The 14,663-nt window shown below is 48.0% G+C and overlaps 1 protein-coding gene across 1 annotated transcript in view; it reads left to right on the forward strand.

Annotated features, from left to right (window-relative positions):
• HYDIN (HYDIN axonemal central pair apparatus protein) overlaps positions 1 to 14,663 on the forward strand; it is a 399,212-nt gene that overhangs the window by 226,699 nt on the left and 157,850 nt on the right. The window contains exons 23-24 of the mRNA XM_039503100.1: positions 1,103 to 1,246; positions 3,859 to 4,172. Coding sequence (XP_039359034.1) covers positions 1,103 to 1,246; positions 3,859 to 4,172 — 458 coding nt within the window. The remainder of the gene's footprint in view (positions 1 to 1,102; positions 1,247 to 3,858; positions 4,173 to 14,663) is intronic.

The raw sequence follows: 14,663 nt of genomic DNA on the forward strand, positions 1-14,663 counted from the left end.
CATATGCAGGAAACATTTTCTTTCTTGCTTGTTTTTCTCATGCAAGTAGCCCCATTGACTTTAATGGGATGCCTCAGATCAGTAAGGCTGGCAGGATTTACTCTGTAACTAATAGCCCTTTGTGCCAGTTAGGTTGAGAAAGATTCACTGTCTATTAAAGTATAGGACTTGGAGTCAGGAGACCTGTGTTCTGTTCCCTACTCTGCCACTGCACTTTCCTGTGTGATCTTGGTCAAGTCATTTCACTTCTTTGTGCCTCTACTTCCCCATCTGTAAAATGGGGATAGTAATACCCCCCGGCTTCACATGTTATGGTTTGTAAAGTAAATGCATTTGAGGGAGAAAATGGCTAGAAAGTTTTAATAGTGATAGAGCTGGTTGAAATTTTTCAAACTTTGCCAATTTTGGGCGTGTGAGAAAATTTTGAAATTAAAAAAAAAAGGAAAAAGAAAAGGAGGGGAGAGGAAAGGGGAGAAATTGACAAAATTGTCATTGAAAAGTTTCCCCAATTTTGGACCAGTTATACAGCTGGTCATAATAGTTTCTGAATTTTGATGACATTTCAAATTGGAACATTTTGAAAATTGGGGAAAGGAACCCAGGAAGAAATCAGAAAAAGAATAACAGATACCAAGGCCAGAAAGGGACCACTGTGATCATGTAGTCTGACCTCCTGTATACCACAGGCCAGAGAACGTTCCCAAAATAATTCCTAGTGCAGATCTTGTAGAAAAACATCCAGTCTTGATTTTAAAATCAAATCACCATGACCCTTGGTAAATTGTTCCAATGGCTAATTACTCACTTAAAATTTTATGCCTTATTTCCTTATCCTTATTTTTTCTTGTGACATTGTAGAAACACAAAGCTACACTCTGCTTCATACAGAAAATGCTTTATCATCATCCTAAGAAAGATTTGATGAGGCATGTTGGACTTTGCTCATGCCACAAAAGCTGTAGAAATGAGCTGCTGTGCTGTGGCAGAGGATTGAAATCTCCCTTTCAGTCCCAGCTGCCTGCCTACAGCACAGTAGTCATAGTGGGCATGTGCTTGTCTCGGGGTTTCTCTTCCTTTCTCACATAGCTTTGCATCTACACAGCACCCCAGTGATGTCCTGACTTCGCAGTATGAACCTCTGATCTTAAAGAACATCTCCCCACTGCCACTCAGCATTCTCCTGTCCCTACAAGCACCCTTCTTCCTCTGTGATACAGACCAGCAAATGCTGCCTGCAGAGGCTCAGGTAAGCAGACTGTAGGTTTCATGCAAGGCTCCTTGGTGTGTTTGGTCTGAGGAGGCTTCCAAAGGGTAGCACTGAGATTAATTCTCTATGATCATCAGCGTGTTGGGCTGAGTTAAATCTGAAAGCAAAGCAAACTATTGGATCATCTGAGACACACATTTCTGGGTTTGTGAAATACACTTGGTCTAAGGTAGCTGTTCTGAAGGCTAGGAGGGTTGAGGAGCAGCAGAGTAATGCCTTCTTTTGGTGCTTGTGTAACACCGACAGACGCTGGTCATCGGCAGGCAGGATCGAACCTGGAGCATCTGGAGCTTAGTGCATGAGCCTCTACTGCATGAGCTAAAAGCCATGTGGCCCTTAGCCAGGGCTGTAGAGCAGACTCATTTATCTCTGTCCCAGTGGTCTTGGTGCCACTAGCTGGGACAGAGAACCACACCCAGGAGGTGTGTGGGTTACACTTGGAGGAAGGGGGAGGGACGTACTTGGGGGAGAGGGCAGAAAGGGGCAGGGAAGAGGCAGGGCAGGGGCGAGAAGAGGGAGGCTGGGGGCAGAAAGAGGTGGGGTGGGTGCTTGGGGGAAGGGGTGGAGTTGAGGCAGGGCTGGGGGCCGAGCCAGGGTGGGAAGAGGTGGGTGGGCGGCTGGGGGAAGGGGTGGAGTTGAGGCAGGGCTGGGGGCAGAGCCAGGGTGGGAAGGGGCGGGGGGGAGGTTGGGGAAGGGGTGGAGTTGAGGCAGGGCTGGGGGCAGAATGAGGGTGGGAAGAGGCGGGGTTGGGAGGTTGGGGAAGGGGTGGAGTTGAGGCAGGGCTGGGGGTGGAGTGAGGGGGGGAAGAGGCGGGTGGGAGGTGGGGGGAAGGGGTGGAGTTGAGGCCGGGCTGGGGGCGGAGCCAGGGTGGGAAGAGGCGGGGGGGAGGTTGGGGAAGGGGTGGAGTTGAGGCAGGGCTGGGGGCGGAGTGAGGGTGGAAAGCGGGGGGGTGGGGTCTTGGGGGACGGGGTGGAGTTGAGGCAGGGGTGGGGGCGGAGCGAGGGTGGGACGAGGCGGGTGGGAGGTTGGGGGAGGGGTGGAGTTGAGGCAGGGCTGGGGCGGAGTGAGGGTGGGAAGAGGCGGGTGGGAGGTTGGGGAAGGGGTGGAGTTGAGGCAGGGCTGGGGGCAGAGTGAGGGTGGAAAGCGGTGGGGTGGGGTCTTGGGGGAAGGGGTGGAGTTGAGGCAGGGCTGGGGGCGGAGCCAGGGTGGGAAGAGGCAGGTGGGAGGTTGGGGGAAGGGGTGGAGTTGAGGCAGGGCTGGGGGCGGAGCCAGGGTGGGAAGAGGCAGGTGGGAGGTTGGGGGAAGGGGTGGAGTTGAGGCAGGGCTGGGGGCGGAGTGAGGGTGGGAAGAGGCCGGGTGGGGTCTTGGGGGAAGGGGTGGAGTGGGGGCATGGGGCATGCGGGGGGGTTGAGCACCCCCCTGGGTAGAGAGGAAGTTAGCCCCTATGATCCCAAGGCTGGTGTTTAGGCTGCTCAAGGGAGGCCGTTGCTCCAGTTTGCTCAGTGTGACTGCCTGGCCAGGAGCACTCCCCTTGCCTAGCAGTTCTGGTGACTGCCGTTGCTCCGGCTCCTGCCCTAGTCCATGCCTGTTTCACGCTAGCCAGCCCCTGCTCCAGCCTCAGCCAGCCGCCTCGTGTTCTGACACGCCTGTGCAAATGGTGAGCTATGGAGTTACACGGGAGTAAAACCAGTGCAGGTGAGATCAGAATCAGGCCTGCTGACTCATCACACTTGCCATAGTATTGCATGAAATTGCCACATTGTTTCCTGGCAGATGTTCTCCTCAGTTTGGGTTGGGCAAAGCCATTGGAGCTTGAGGTTTTGCAAACCTCAGACTAATTTTGGGGTTGGCAGAATTAGTTTGAGTTCCTGACCCTTTTTCTTGACTCATGTTTCCTCCCCCCACCCAAATGGGTATTCACTTACAAAACCAGGAACATAGGGAATCCTGTGTTGTGTATTAGTGATAGGGGAACGACCTCTCGTATCTAGGACTTCGTTGTTACCAATTTGCTGCAAACAGTAGCCACTTAATAGTGACAACAGGGCTAACCCTCAGATCCTCCGGCTCAAAAAGCACCATCCCCCTAGATCTTCAGTTGCAGGAGATGCTCTATAACTATTAACAGTACAGGGCTTATGACACATAGAGGAGCAGTTCTTATTTTATACAGGAGCAATAGTGACACACAAATCACAGCCAGTTCACAATATGCTGTCTTTATTTCTTCCATTGGCTTTTTTCTCTCTGTTCTGTTTGCTTTTTTTTTAGTCTCAACATGAACCCAGCAATGTACTGGTTAGTCAAAACTTTGAGGGGTTCATTTGAGGGGTTCAAAATTCAGCAAAACTCCCTTCTGCTGGATTGATACAATGCAGAGGAATGTGTGTGAATCTGAGAAGGTCTGAAACACGACTCATTGTGGGCTGATCTGCCAGACACTTAGACATGCTATAATGAGGCTCAGAGATGGATGGGCTGAGATGCCCGCGTTTTTTTCACGGATTGTCAATGCGTGTTTGTGCATTTCACACCATTGGACTGGTAAAGTTCAGTCCAACAGTGATTAATCCCTGTCTGTCTCAATGCAGCCCAGGACACTAGAGACCGGAGAGGAGCAGCATTTCTCCATCAGGTTTGACCCTTCCTACAGAAAGGATTTGAACACCCGGGTTGCAGAGGAGGTCCTGACTATCCGGTATCTGGAACATCCTCATGAGGACCAGGTCACCCTTTGGGGTGAAGTGCACTTCCCAAACCTCCACTTCCAGACTATGGATTTGGATTTCGGCTGCATCTTGAACGACACCGAGGTTGTACGTTACATCAAGATGACCAACTGCAGCCCGCTTCTCGTCAAGTACCACTGGTCCTTCCTGATGGACAACTATGGGAACCAGATAAGGTAGATGCGGCATTGCCTCATCTGTTATCCTTGGAGCTTTCCTCTTTCTTGGGTTAGTGTTTTGTTCCTTCGGGAAACCCAAGACTCTTTGCTTGGAATTGGACTGATTGCTTTAAACTTCCTCCATTTGGAAATAGTTCCCACTGTCTCTGCTCTGACAACCTGCCAGTGTGACTGGGGGAGGCTAGCTGCGTGAAAGCCAGATGAGGTGTTGGGAGGTTGTGCTGGGCAGGTAATATCCATCCTGCTAAACCAAGGCCACGATAGGAGTTGGCAGAGGAGTTTGCAGCTGCTTGTCTAATCAATGGACTCAATCGCAACTGAAGCCCTTTCATATCATTTGTGGGAGGTGGTGTGGAGGGCTTTATCAGGGCTCCTGGCCCAGTGGGGGATTCTGCCCCAGTAGGGCTTCTTTCTAACCTATTAAAGTGCTTATCACATGCACTGAACTGTTGTTAAAAACAACCTGCAAAGGAATAGTGAGTTCTGTAGCTCAGCCATAAATGTTCTCTGGTCAGCTGTCAGTGTTGTCTGCCTGAACGTCCTTAGGGAATCACAACTGCTCAGCTTTGTTGTGAGGGTCCCCAAGCCAAGGAAAATGGGTTGATCCGATCTTGCACTATAACCATCAGAGCACTTCTGTAAATACCTGCCCAGCAGCTCTCCCCAGCTCAGCACAATACAAAAGTAGAGTTTGGGCAGTTATTTTAATTACAGTAGCAAATGTTTTTTTCAGAATGCCCCCGGAAACCTAACAAACTTACCCGCTGGGTATTGCTGTGCTGCCATTCTGAATAACATAGACCATCAGTAAACAATTTCACTTAGGAAACTGGGGTCTGGTCCACAGGAGGGAAGTAGAGGAGATCAGATATTGATACTTGCAGAGTTTGGGGAGTAAACTCAGCCATTGAAGTTGATGCTTCTTGCAGAATCAGGCTAGCAAGGATCCCAGGATAGAGAAGCGTGAGAAAAGGCTGGGAAAGCAGGTGGAATACGGTGGGCTGGGGGAAAGGCATGGGCTGTTATATCAGTGCTTGGTGGCTCCAGTCATCTCCAGGCAAATTAGATTAATGTTTAATTACAAGCTAAAGAGGGGCTCTAATGTTGGTTATTGAACAGTGGTTATACATTTTAGAATAAGGTAAGTGAGGTAAACACATTACTGTGAAGCTGGCATGGAATTAACTGAATCTGTGACCATTCGCTGGCTGAGTGCCTAGGTAGCTGTTGTTGTGTTTTAAATATCATTGCATTTTTTGAAACACAACACCCAAATCCGCTTCCAGGTTTTAATGACCCGTGTCCATTTAAATCTGTTCCATTGAATCTGAGCCTGTGATGTGCAGAGCGCCTCCTGCTGGGTGTGGAGTGCATTCAGCTCCTACTGACTCCACAGGCAGTTGAGGGATCTGGGCACCTGGCAGGATGGGGCCCTATGCTCCAATGGGCTCTGGCTTTTTCCTGCTTGTTAATGCGATGGTATTTAGGAGAGCGGCTCGTTCTCTGTTCTGCTCTGCGTGTTAATTAAGCAGCAATGTACTCTCCATGCGTCCCTCAGCAGACACTACATGACTCTCCATGGCAGAATTGGGACCCCAAGTCCATCTCTGAGCTAACACCTTAAATTCCTCATTAAGTGGCCAGTCTCAGAGCATCGTCTCAGATATTTCTATTCTGCATTAAACACTATTGGTACTGTACAGTCTAAATAATCATGTGGTGCTAACTCGGCCTGACATTGTGGTAGTTAAACACCAGGTTCCATGAATTGAAATCAGTATAGTTTAGCCATCTGTCTACCCGTCCACCCATTGCCAACCACCAGTGTTTTTGAGTCTTATTGAGATTAACATGTCCCTTGTGGCTGGGAGAGAAGATTGTGTCTTTACTTTTATTTCCTTTGGCTGGACAGGATCCTGAAATCAGATTTTTCTTCTTTTAATTCATTTGTGCCTTTTATTTTTCTTCTCCTTCCCTCTTGCTTCTCTGTTACCACTCTGAAAAGAACAGCAGATAAGCAGCACCTGCCAAATCATTCCTGCACTATTACCCATGGTTCCAAAGCTCAGTCGCCTTCTCTGTCTTTGCTCGGCCAGCTGCCTCTGAGTTATTGAGCCTGGCATTTGTTGTTCTGTACCTGTGTAGTTATAGATGGACCTGAAGCAAAATCCCAGATCCAAACATCCCTGACCATTGTGGTAGATCAGATCTGAATCCAGGTTTTGCAGAAGACCCCTAATAAAATACTGCATTGAAACAAAACTCCAGAACCATACTTAGAACCTTGAACTTTATGTTAGGATGGGGCTGGATCCAGATCCAAATGTTGTGTCGTATTTCTTGTCAAGTTTCTCATGAATTCCCCTGGACTGTGGACAGAAGGCTGATTGTATTCAGAAGGAGATGTCAAACTCCACACACACACTCCCCCACCCCCATTGTTTGGAATCCTCTATGGACTGAAGAAGCAAAACTCAAAGGATGTACATAACGTTCTTTTTAAATAACTGGCTATATCCCTTTAAGCAGGTAGTGCTCCCTCCCTGCTTCTAACAGAGCACACACCCTGGATAGTCTCCAGACTTACCTGGTTCCTAAGGTTTCCCTTCTTTGTTAACTTAAATAACAAGCCTCAACTTCCTCCAGAGCACGGCTGTTCCTGAGGTTTATTCCTGCATGACTCCTCTGCCCCAGTGTCTAATTCCCTCTTGCCTGAGAGATACAACTTTTTAACCACCTGATTTAGAGCTAAAAGGAACCACCAGATCTAGTTGCCAGGTGAGTCAGCAGAAAATGGTTCTGCATCTCTGTGTGTGGTCTTACCAGTGTCTGAATGCCATCTTCCCTTTGCTGAACTGACTCATAGACTTTAAGGTCAGAAGGGACCATTATGATCATCTAGTCCGACCTCCTGCACAACGCAGGCCACAGAATCTCACCCACCCACTCCTGTAACAAACCCCTGACCTATGTCTGAGCTATTGAAGTCCTCAAATCATGGTGCAGAGAATCCTCCAGCAAGTGACCCGTGCCCCACGCTGCAGAGGAAGGCGAAAAACCCCCAGGGCCTCTGCCAATCTGCCCTGGAGGAGAGAGGGAGACGGATTATTTTCTCACACAGCCACAGGATTGGACATCTGTAGAGAGCATGAACCCCTTGGCTAGAGGTCATTCTTAATAGAAAGTACCTAAGGGCCTGATCCAGTTCTTACTTCAGTTCAAAGTTTGCTGTGTTAAATATATAGGATCAAACTATGTCAGCCTTCCCTCTCCGGCTAGGATTTTCCCAGCCAATTCCTTTTAACAGAATAGGATCTTTTCCCCCTCCCTGATGGAGCTTCCTGTGGTGTTAACACCTTCCAGTAATCCTCCTTGCTCTCCCCCCATAACCTGGTGTGGCACATTACAAGGCCCTGCAATCCACATTTCAGCCTCGATGCTGGCATGAATCCTTTGTTCCTTTTTAATTTTCTTACGGAAAAGAAAGAGAAAAAATATATGCAATGAAAAACAAGACAAGGCAAAAATGCAACAGTAATGGACTGACAGCCAATGAATAGAAAAAAATATTAAGACAAGCAGCCGTGATATACATTGGAATCCACAGAAAGACTTCACGGGGAAAGGGCTCTGCTACGGGAGAGCCTGAGATAAATGACAAGGGCATTCAATCCTTCTCACCCCTTTCCCCCATCACTGCTGTTATTTGTTACTACTTGCTCTGTTATGTCTTACTTGGACTGTAAGCTACCCCGTGGACCCCTGCAATACTGTATAAATAATACTAGTAATGAGTGGGATACGGGCAAGTGAATGCAGGTAGAAATCCTGGAATAAATCTGACAACAGAATACACTCTTTAGCTGTGTTTGTTTCTCCTGTCAATGGAGGAACAGTTTGACAGATTGGTATGATAGAAAAATGGTCTTTCATTTCATATAGCTGGAGCTTCATGTAACTAAGGCTCTGGGCTTCAATCAACCTTTTCTTCTGATGTGCCAGTCTGAATATCATGAATGTCAAGAGAAAAGAACAAGTGTCTCTGTACTTGTGAGTGGCTTATGAGTGTCTCTGTACTTGTGGACAGATATTAGGGAACTTGAGCAGATGTCATCAAACAGAACATATGGGCAGAGAGCAAGTCTATTGCAGCTTTGATACCAGGCTCCCCAAAGAAGATTAAAAATAAATAAAATATGAGTGCTCAAAAAGGAACCAGAGCTAGGAGCAAGTAAATCTGTGTCACTGCTGAGCTTATCTTAAGACATAAACGCAGAGAGCTTGATATTGGGAGGAGAAGCAGGAGGAGAGGGGAGGGTTATTTGCTGTTTCTTGGTGTCTTTGCAAGCCTCCCTCTCTGTTTGGGTTCATCTTCTTAACGTGGATCAGTTTGCAGTATTCCACCCCTCCTTCCTCTCCAGTGCTTTGCTGCTCTCTGAATAACTGGGATTTATGGCATGCATGTGCCATGTAGACATCACTGCTCCCCTTCTGTTTGAGTGTCCAGCAATATAACTGAAGTTTGCAGTCCGCTCACTCTCTAGGTACTGAGGGCAGATTCCGATCTCAGCTACACTTGTGCAAACCTGGGGTAATTCCACCGGATTCAGCACAACTGTGCAAAAGAGATCAAAAACTTCAGAATGACTCTATGGGAGATGTGATGGGCTCAGTCACAGAGATCCCCTTGGGACTGTCACCCGATGTGCTGAAATTACCCCTGAGCCCGTTTTCACTTCCAGCTTGGGACTTCCAGAACCCTGTCTTGTTGAGCCAGACACACTAGCCTGCTGCAACACAGACCCAGGGTCAGGTCCACACTCCCAAAGCTGCAGCCTTAACTGAAAACAGCTTAACAGGTTACCTATCTCCAGCACCCAGACACCCAGTTCCCAGTGGGATCCAAACCCCAAATAAATCCGTTTTACTCTATATAAAGCTTATACAGGGTAAATTAGTAAATTGTCTGCCCTCTATAACACTGATAGAGAGAGATGCACAGCTGTTTGCTCCACCAGGTATTAATCACTTACTCTGGGTTTATTAATAAACAAAAGTGATTGTATTAAGTATAAAACGTAGGATTTAAGTGGTTTCAAGTATTAACAGACAGAACAAAGTAAGTCACAAAGCAAAATTAAAACAAAATATGCAAGTCTAAGCCTAATACATTATGAAACTGAATACAGGTAATATCTCACCCTCAAAGACATTCCAATAAGCGTCTTTCACAGACTAGACTCCTTCCTAGTCTGGGCCCAATCCTTTCCCCGGTACAGTCTTTCTTAGATCCAGCAGACATCTCAGGTGCTAAGCAGGGGTTTTCTCATGACTGGCAGCCCCCTTGGTCCTGCTCCACACCCTTGTATAGCTTTGGCACAAGGCAGGAATCTTTTGTCTGTGCTTGCCCCCATCCCTGCCTCATCAATGGAAAAGTACAAAGATTAAGATGGATTCCAGTATCATGTGACATGATCACATGTCACTGTAAGACTCCTAGTCTCCATTCTTCCTGGAAGGTGTGCAGGTAAATAAACCATTTACAACCAATTGGCCTAGTCAGTGGGAGCCATCAAGATTCTAAACCACCACTAATGGCTCACACTTTTCATAATTACAGTAGGATCTCAGTTATACTTCATATTTCTAGCTTCAGATACAAGAATGATACATGCATACAAATAGGAGGAATATATTCAGTAGATTATAACCTTTGTTATGATACCTTACAAGAGACCTTTTGCATAAAGCATATTCCACTTACATCATATTCACACTCATAAGCATATTTCCATAAAACACATGGAGTGCAACGTCACAGGAGGGTGTAATTTGGGGGCGACTTTGAATGTGTTACTTGTTTTTTCAGGGCTGAGAGCTTGGCACTGATGGGCACCGCATTTCTCCCGCCTAGATGAGTGTGGCTCATGTCATGCTTTCACATGGTTGAGTAGTAAGCAGACCATTGAATGGGGATTTGGGGGTTGTAGAAAACACCCAGCTTGGATTAAAAGCGCTGCAAGTCCCATACAGGATAGAATCAGACAATTGATGGCATCTCTTGTACATCATCCTATACCAGCAGTCGTAATGGGAGTCTCCAGTACAGAACATTGCAAGGTACCCACATCCCCCGTGGTCCGCAGTTAGCTGCTGGTGGCAGTGACTGTGCTGCTGTTCTCTCCTTCTCCTATTTTTAGATATTTAGAATGCGACAACTCTGACGCCACTTAGATGTATGGTGACTTTTCTCTCTTGTGCCAGTGACTACTGCAGACACTGCAAGTGACAGGAGAACCAGTTGAGCCAGAGAGAATTAGACTTTTTTCTTTGCTCTCTGAATGAATTTCTTAATGGTTATTTTATATTTGAAACTTCAGTACAATTCCACTGCAGACTGAAATTTCCCACATGTAAATGTCGCTATCCCTGTAGTGAGTAGACGGCTGTTGCTCTCATTCTCTCTTTATATAAGACTGAAACTCAGAGGCTGTGCTCTGCATGGTTCTGACAGGGGTAACACTATTGGCTATTTATGAAACAAGGTTGATTTCAGCTGTTGGGAGCAGTGTGCTGTGGTATCTGTCAGGGCTGAGCTCAGGCACTGGCATTGATTTAGGAATCATTGCTGTCTCTTTCCCTTCGTTTTTCTGTCTGCGCACTAACTACATGTGCTGTCGATGAAATCTCTATGGCAGGATATGGTATTTGCTTCTGTTTGCTCATTGACTGTCTGCTGTTGTGTGAAGCAATGACACTGGGGGTGTCACAATCTTCCAGACCTGCTCTATCTTATTTTCCAAGTGGTTTCTTTCCCTCTCCCTACTTCGTCTTGGTATCTCCTGCAGCATGTGGCCCAGTACTATAGAGCATGCTGAGTATTTGGTGCTGGAGAGCTACTCAGATCCTCCGGCATCATTCTGTCCAGGAATGCTGTTCCTTTCATTATTGATATTCTTTCATCTTATTCTGGTCTACTGTATTCTATATCACACCTATCACTGTAGTGTCTGAGTGCTATTAAAGGCTTGGAGATGGGGCCAAGCCATGGAATTTGGATCCAGATTTCTATAACCCTCAGTTTGGGAGTGCTTTTGAACCTGAGATTTTGGTTCTGATTTATGTCTAATCAAAAGTAAATACACTTTAAAAAGAAATAAGCAGTTCTGAGCGGGCAGGGTGCACCCTACAGCACCTACCATCAATGATTTGCCATCTAAGGACTGCCTCAGCACAGCCCAGGTAGCCTGTGAGCTCAGACCGTACCATCATAGCACAAGGTGGTATGGCTGCAGATCCCTATGGATAATTGTGACTTCGAACCAATCCTCAAAGGTATTTTAGGCACCTAATTCCCATTGATTTCTATGTGAATTGGGTGCCTGAAATACTTTTGAGGATATGGGGCTTAGTTCTGTTGAGATGGGCTCAGGAATCGTATACACTAGACCATTGAAAAATAATGTTCCTGTTGCCATCCAGTGTTCTCTTTCTTGGCTCATCCAAAGAAAGCGACACAGATGCTCTTGTGACTTACTTCTGTTAACACTGTGGCTTTTCACCCCAGAGGTGGTGGCCTTTGGTGGGTGAAGTGCTCCCTGTATAGTGTGCATCTCAGTTTGTTTGTAAAGTACCTCAGGATCCTATTAGATGCTTTTAGCGCAGGTGAGAAGACTATCACAGTCAGAGAATATTCACCATGAAATTCAGTCATGTGGTTCCCATTCAGAAGGGATCTACCAGTTACGCGCTGGAGCTCTGTCATCCACATATGTTAATGAGGAAGCAGGAGGTGGGCCCAGCTCAGAGCAGAAATAATACCCAAATTTAGTCCAACAGGCATGCAGCATAAGGCAGAGATAGTGATGGGGCTGACCAATGAAGGAATCAGCAGCACAAGGGAACACAAGCTACAAGATAATTGCTAGATAACCTTTGTGACAGAGAGTAAGGGAGGAGTTAGGGCTTGTTGGCTGCTGCTTTGAGTGAGTCACCCAAAGTGACTGGTACTACGGACCAATAGCACCGGAGCAGAGAGAGCTCAATACAGTACAGTCAGCTTATACAAGCGCTTTTGGAAATTATAAATGCCATCCCCCCAATTGCCACAATTTAACAATTCATTTCTCCCACCATGTGCCATTTCCCACATACTAGCATTTGTGCAGCCCGTCATTACTCCTGAGGGCATTCTGCACCAAACAATGAAAAATTCTGCACACAATATTTGAAAATTCAGCAAATTTTATTTGTCAATAAATAAATGTGGAGGCTTCAGCCTGGCAATGGGAGCACAGGCACAGAGGTGGGAGATCACCCTGCAGCCCACCTCCCCTGACACAGTGCATGGGCCAGACCTGCCCGAGAAACACCCCAGGGCCCTGCCCCTCCATGCCAAGCACACTAGATGTAGGCAGGCAGGCTCAGCCCAGCAGTGTGGAGGGGGCTCAATGTGAGGCGATCCAGATGTTGGGTGATAGGGTTCTGTGTGGAGCAGTCTGGGTCCAGGCAGCTTGGGAGGGGCCTGGGTGCGGAGGATCGGGATAAACGGGTTTGTTGGGGGGGTACTGGGACTCTGCAGGGAGTCCAGGTGAAGATGGTTGGGGCTCGTTGTGGGGGGGTCCTGGGTGTGGAGGGCTCAGTGCGGGGAGTGAGTGCTGGCTTCATGGGGTGCGGGTCTGGGTGCTGGCTTGCTGTGGCTCGGTGGGGTGGGAGTCTGGGTACGGGGAGCTTGTCGGAGTGCTCCATGTGCAGGTGGGGTGGGGGGGTAGGTTGTAGTGGGCGGTCTGGGTGCAGGGGTGGGGTCCGGAGGTGGGGCTCAGTGGGGGGTCAGAGTGCAGAGGGTGAGGCTTGTCGGGGTGTGGGTTTAAGATGCAAGGGGCTCAGTGTGGGAGGTTCTGGGTGCAAGGGGTGAGGTTTGGTGGGGCGATCTGGGTATGAGGTGGTTCCAGATGCACAGGGGTTGGGCAGATGAGGGAGCAGCTCCTTGTGCAGTGCCCCCTCCCCATCCCTGCTCCACCTCTAGCCCCCAGCTCCTCCCCCATCCCCAGTTCTGCTTCCAGCTCCTCTGTCAACCTAAGCTCCTCGCTGAGCCGACTGTGCAGTAATGCGCGGGGGGTGGGGGAAGAATGCAGACAGATTCCATTACTGGTAACGGGGGGCGCAACAGGAAAAGTTTGGGCACTACTGCTCTAGCTGCATTGCAGAAGCATTGATTTCCATGCTGCTGTTTGAAGCAGGTATATTGTCCTTGCCAAAGGAGAAAACGGAGCAGTCGTTAGGATGCATAAACATTGGGAAAGCCTATTAAAACATCCCAGCTGAGAACTTCAGGGCTTAGGGGATACACTGCCGTTAGTTTACAGATTTTGTCTTGGTGGGGTAGGCAGCTGGATGCAAAGAGAGAAGACCCTTCAGCTCTTTAAAGCAAAGTGGCACAGAGAGTGTAGCCAAGGGAGAGGGTGACATTTGTACCTGTAAAAAGGCAAGTCTCAGACACTTGTCTCCTGGCTGCAGTCCTGTAGTAGTGAGCACTGTTGTGCACACAGTCCCTGAGGCTCATCGCACTGTTCCTTCTGCTTTTATCAGACAGCAGAGTCCTGTAGAAGAGGGCACCAGCTGGGGAAAAGGAAACAACAGCAATGAGGTCTCACATTATCCTTAAAGGTCTCTCAGCTCCTCCTCAATCCTCTGTGTGTAGAGCACAGAGAAGTGAAAATACCTTCCCCCACCTCAGAGGAATCTGCTCAGCCAGGGTGGGGGGCTAGTCAGAGAAAGGGCTGTCAGGCAGCAAGCATTCCCTGAGGATGACGCTTTGTGCAGACCAAATTCAGCCTTGGTTTAAATGCTGCATCTCCATTGACTATAGTTGGGTTCTGCCTGTCATGCTATTTATTATTGTTATTAAACGTCTTATGTGCATTGGGGTAGATCCTGAAGGCCCCATTGTGGGGTTCAAGGCCCCATTGTGCTCAGCGCAGTATGTCCTCTTAAGAAGATGCAATCCCTGCCCCAAAGAGCCTATGATGTGAGTTTGACACTAGGTAGCTACTAGTCTATAGACTAGTTAGTACCTTCACAATGAACATGTAGAACTGTGAGGGACCAGGGGCAGGGGCATTCCCCACATTGCAGATATTAACAGAGAACTGATTGCTCTCTCTTATTAACTGCCATCTCCTACAGCAGAACGGCTGCTGTCTGCTGAGCAGAAAACGAAGGCACAACTGTTGTGCAGTTTCATTCGCCAATCTGGTGTTCACAGAGGAGGTTTGCCAGCAGCCCAGGTGGAAGAGCTAACGTGCTTTGTCAGTTCAAGACCCCTCCAGTGATATTTTTGACTATGTCAGCATGGTTCTTCTCTGAGTGCTGGCTCATGTCCATTCCATGTTAGGTGTGTGCATGCCATGTGCACCGTTGCTGGAGATTTTTCCCTTAGTGGTATCCATCGAGCCAGCTCTAGTGCCCTCTGGTGCTGCGCACTAATGC

This window comes from Mauremys reevesii, linkage group 16 (assembly GCF_016161935.1).
Source record: "Mauremys reevesii isolate NIE-2019 linkage group 16, ASM1616193v1, whole genome shotgun sequence".
NCBI classification, from domain to species: Eukaryota; Metazoa; Chordata; order Testudines; family Geoemydidae; genus Mauremys; species Mauremys reevesii.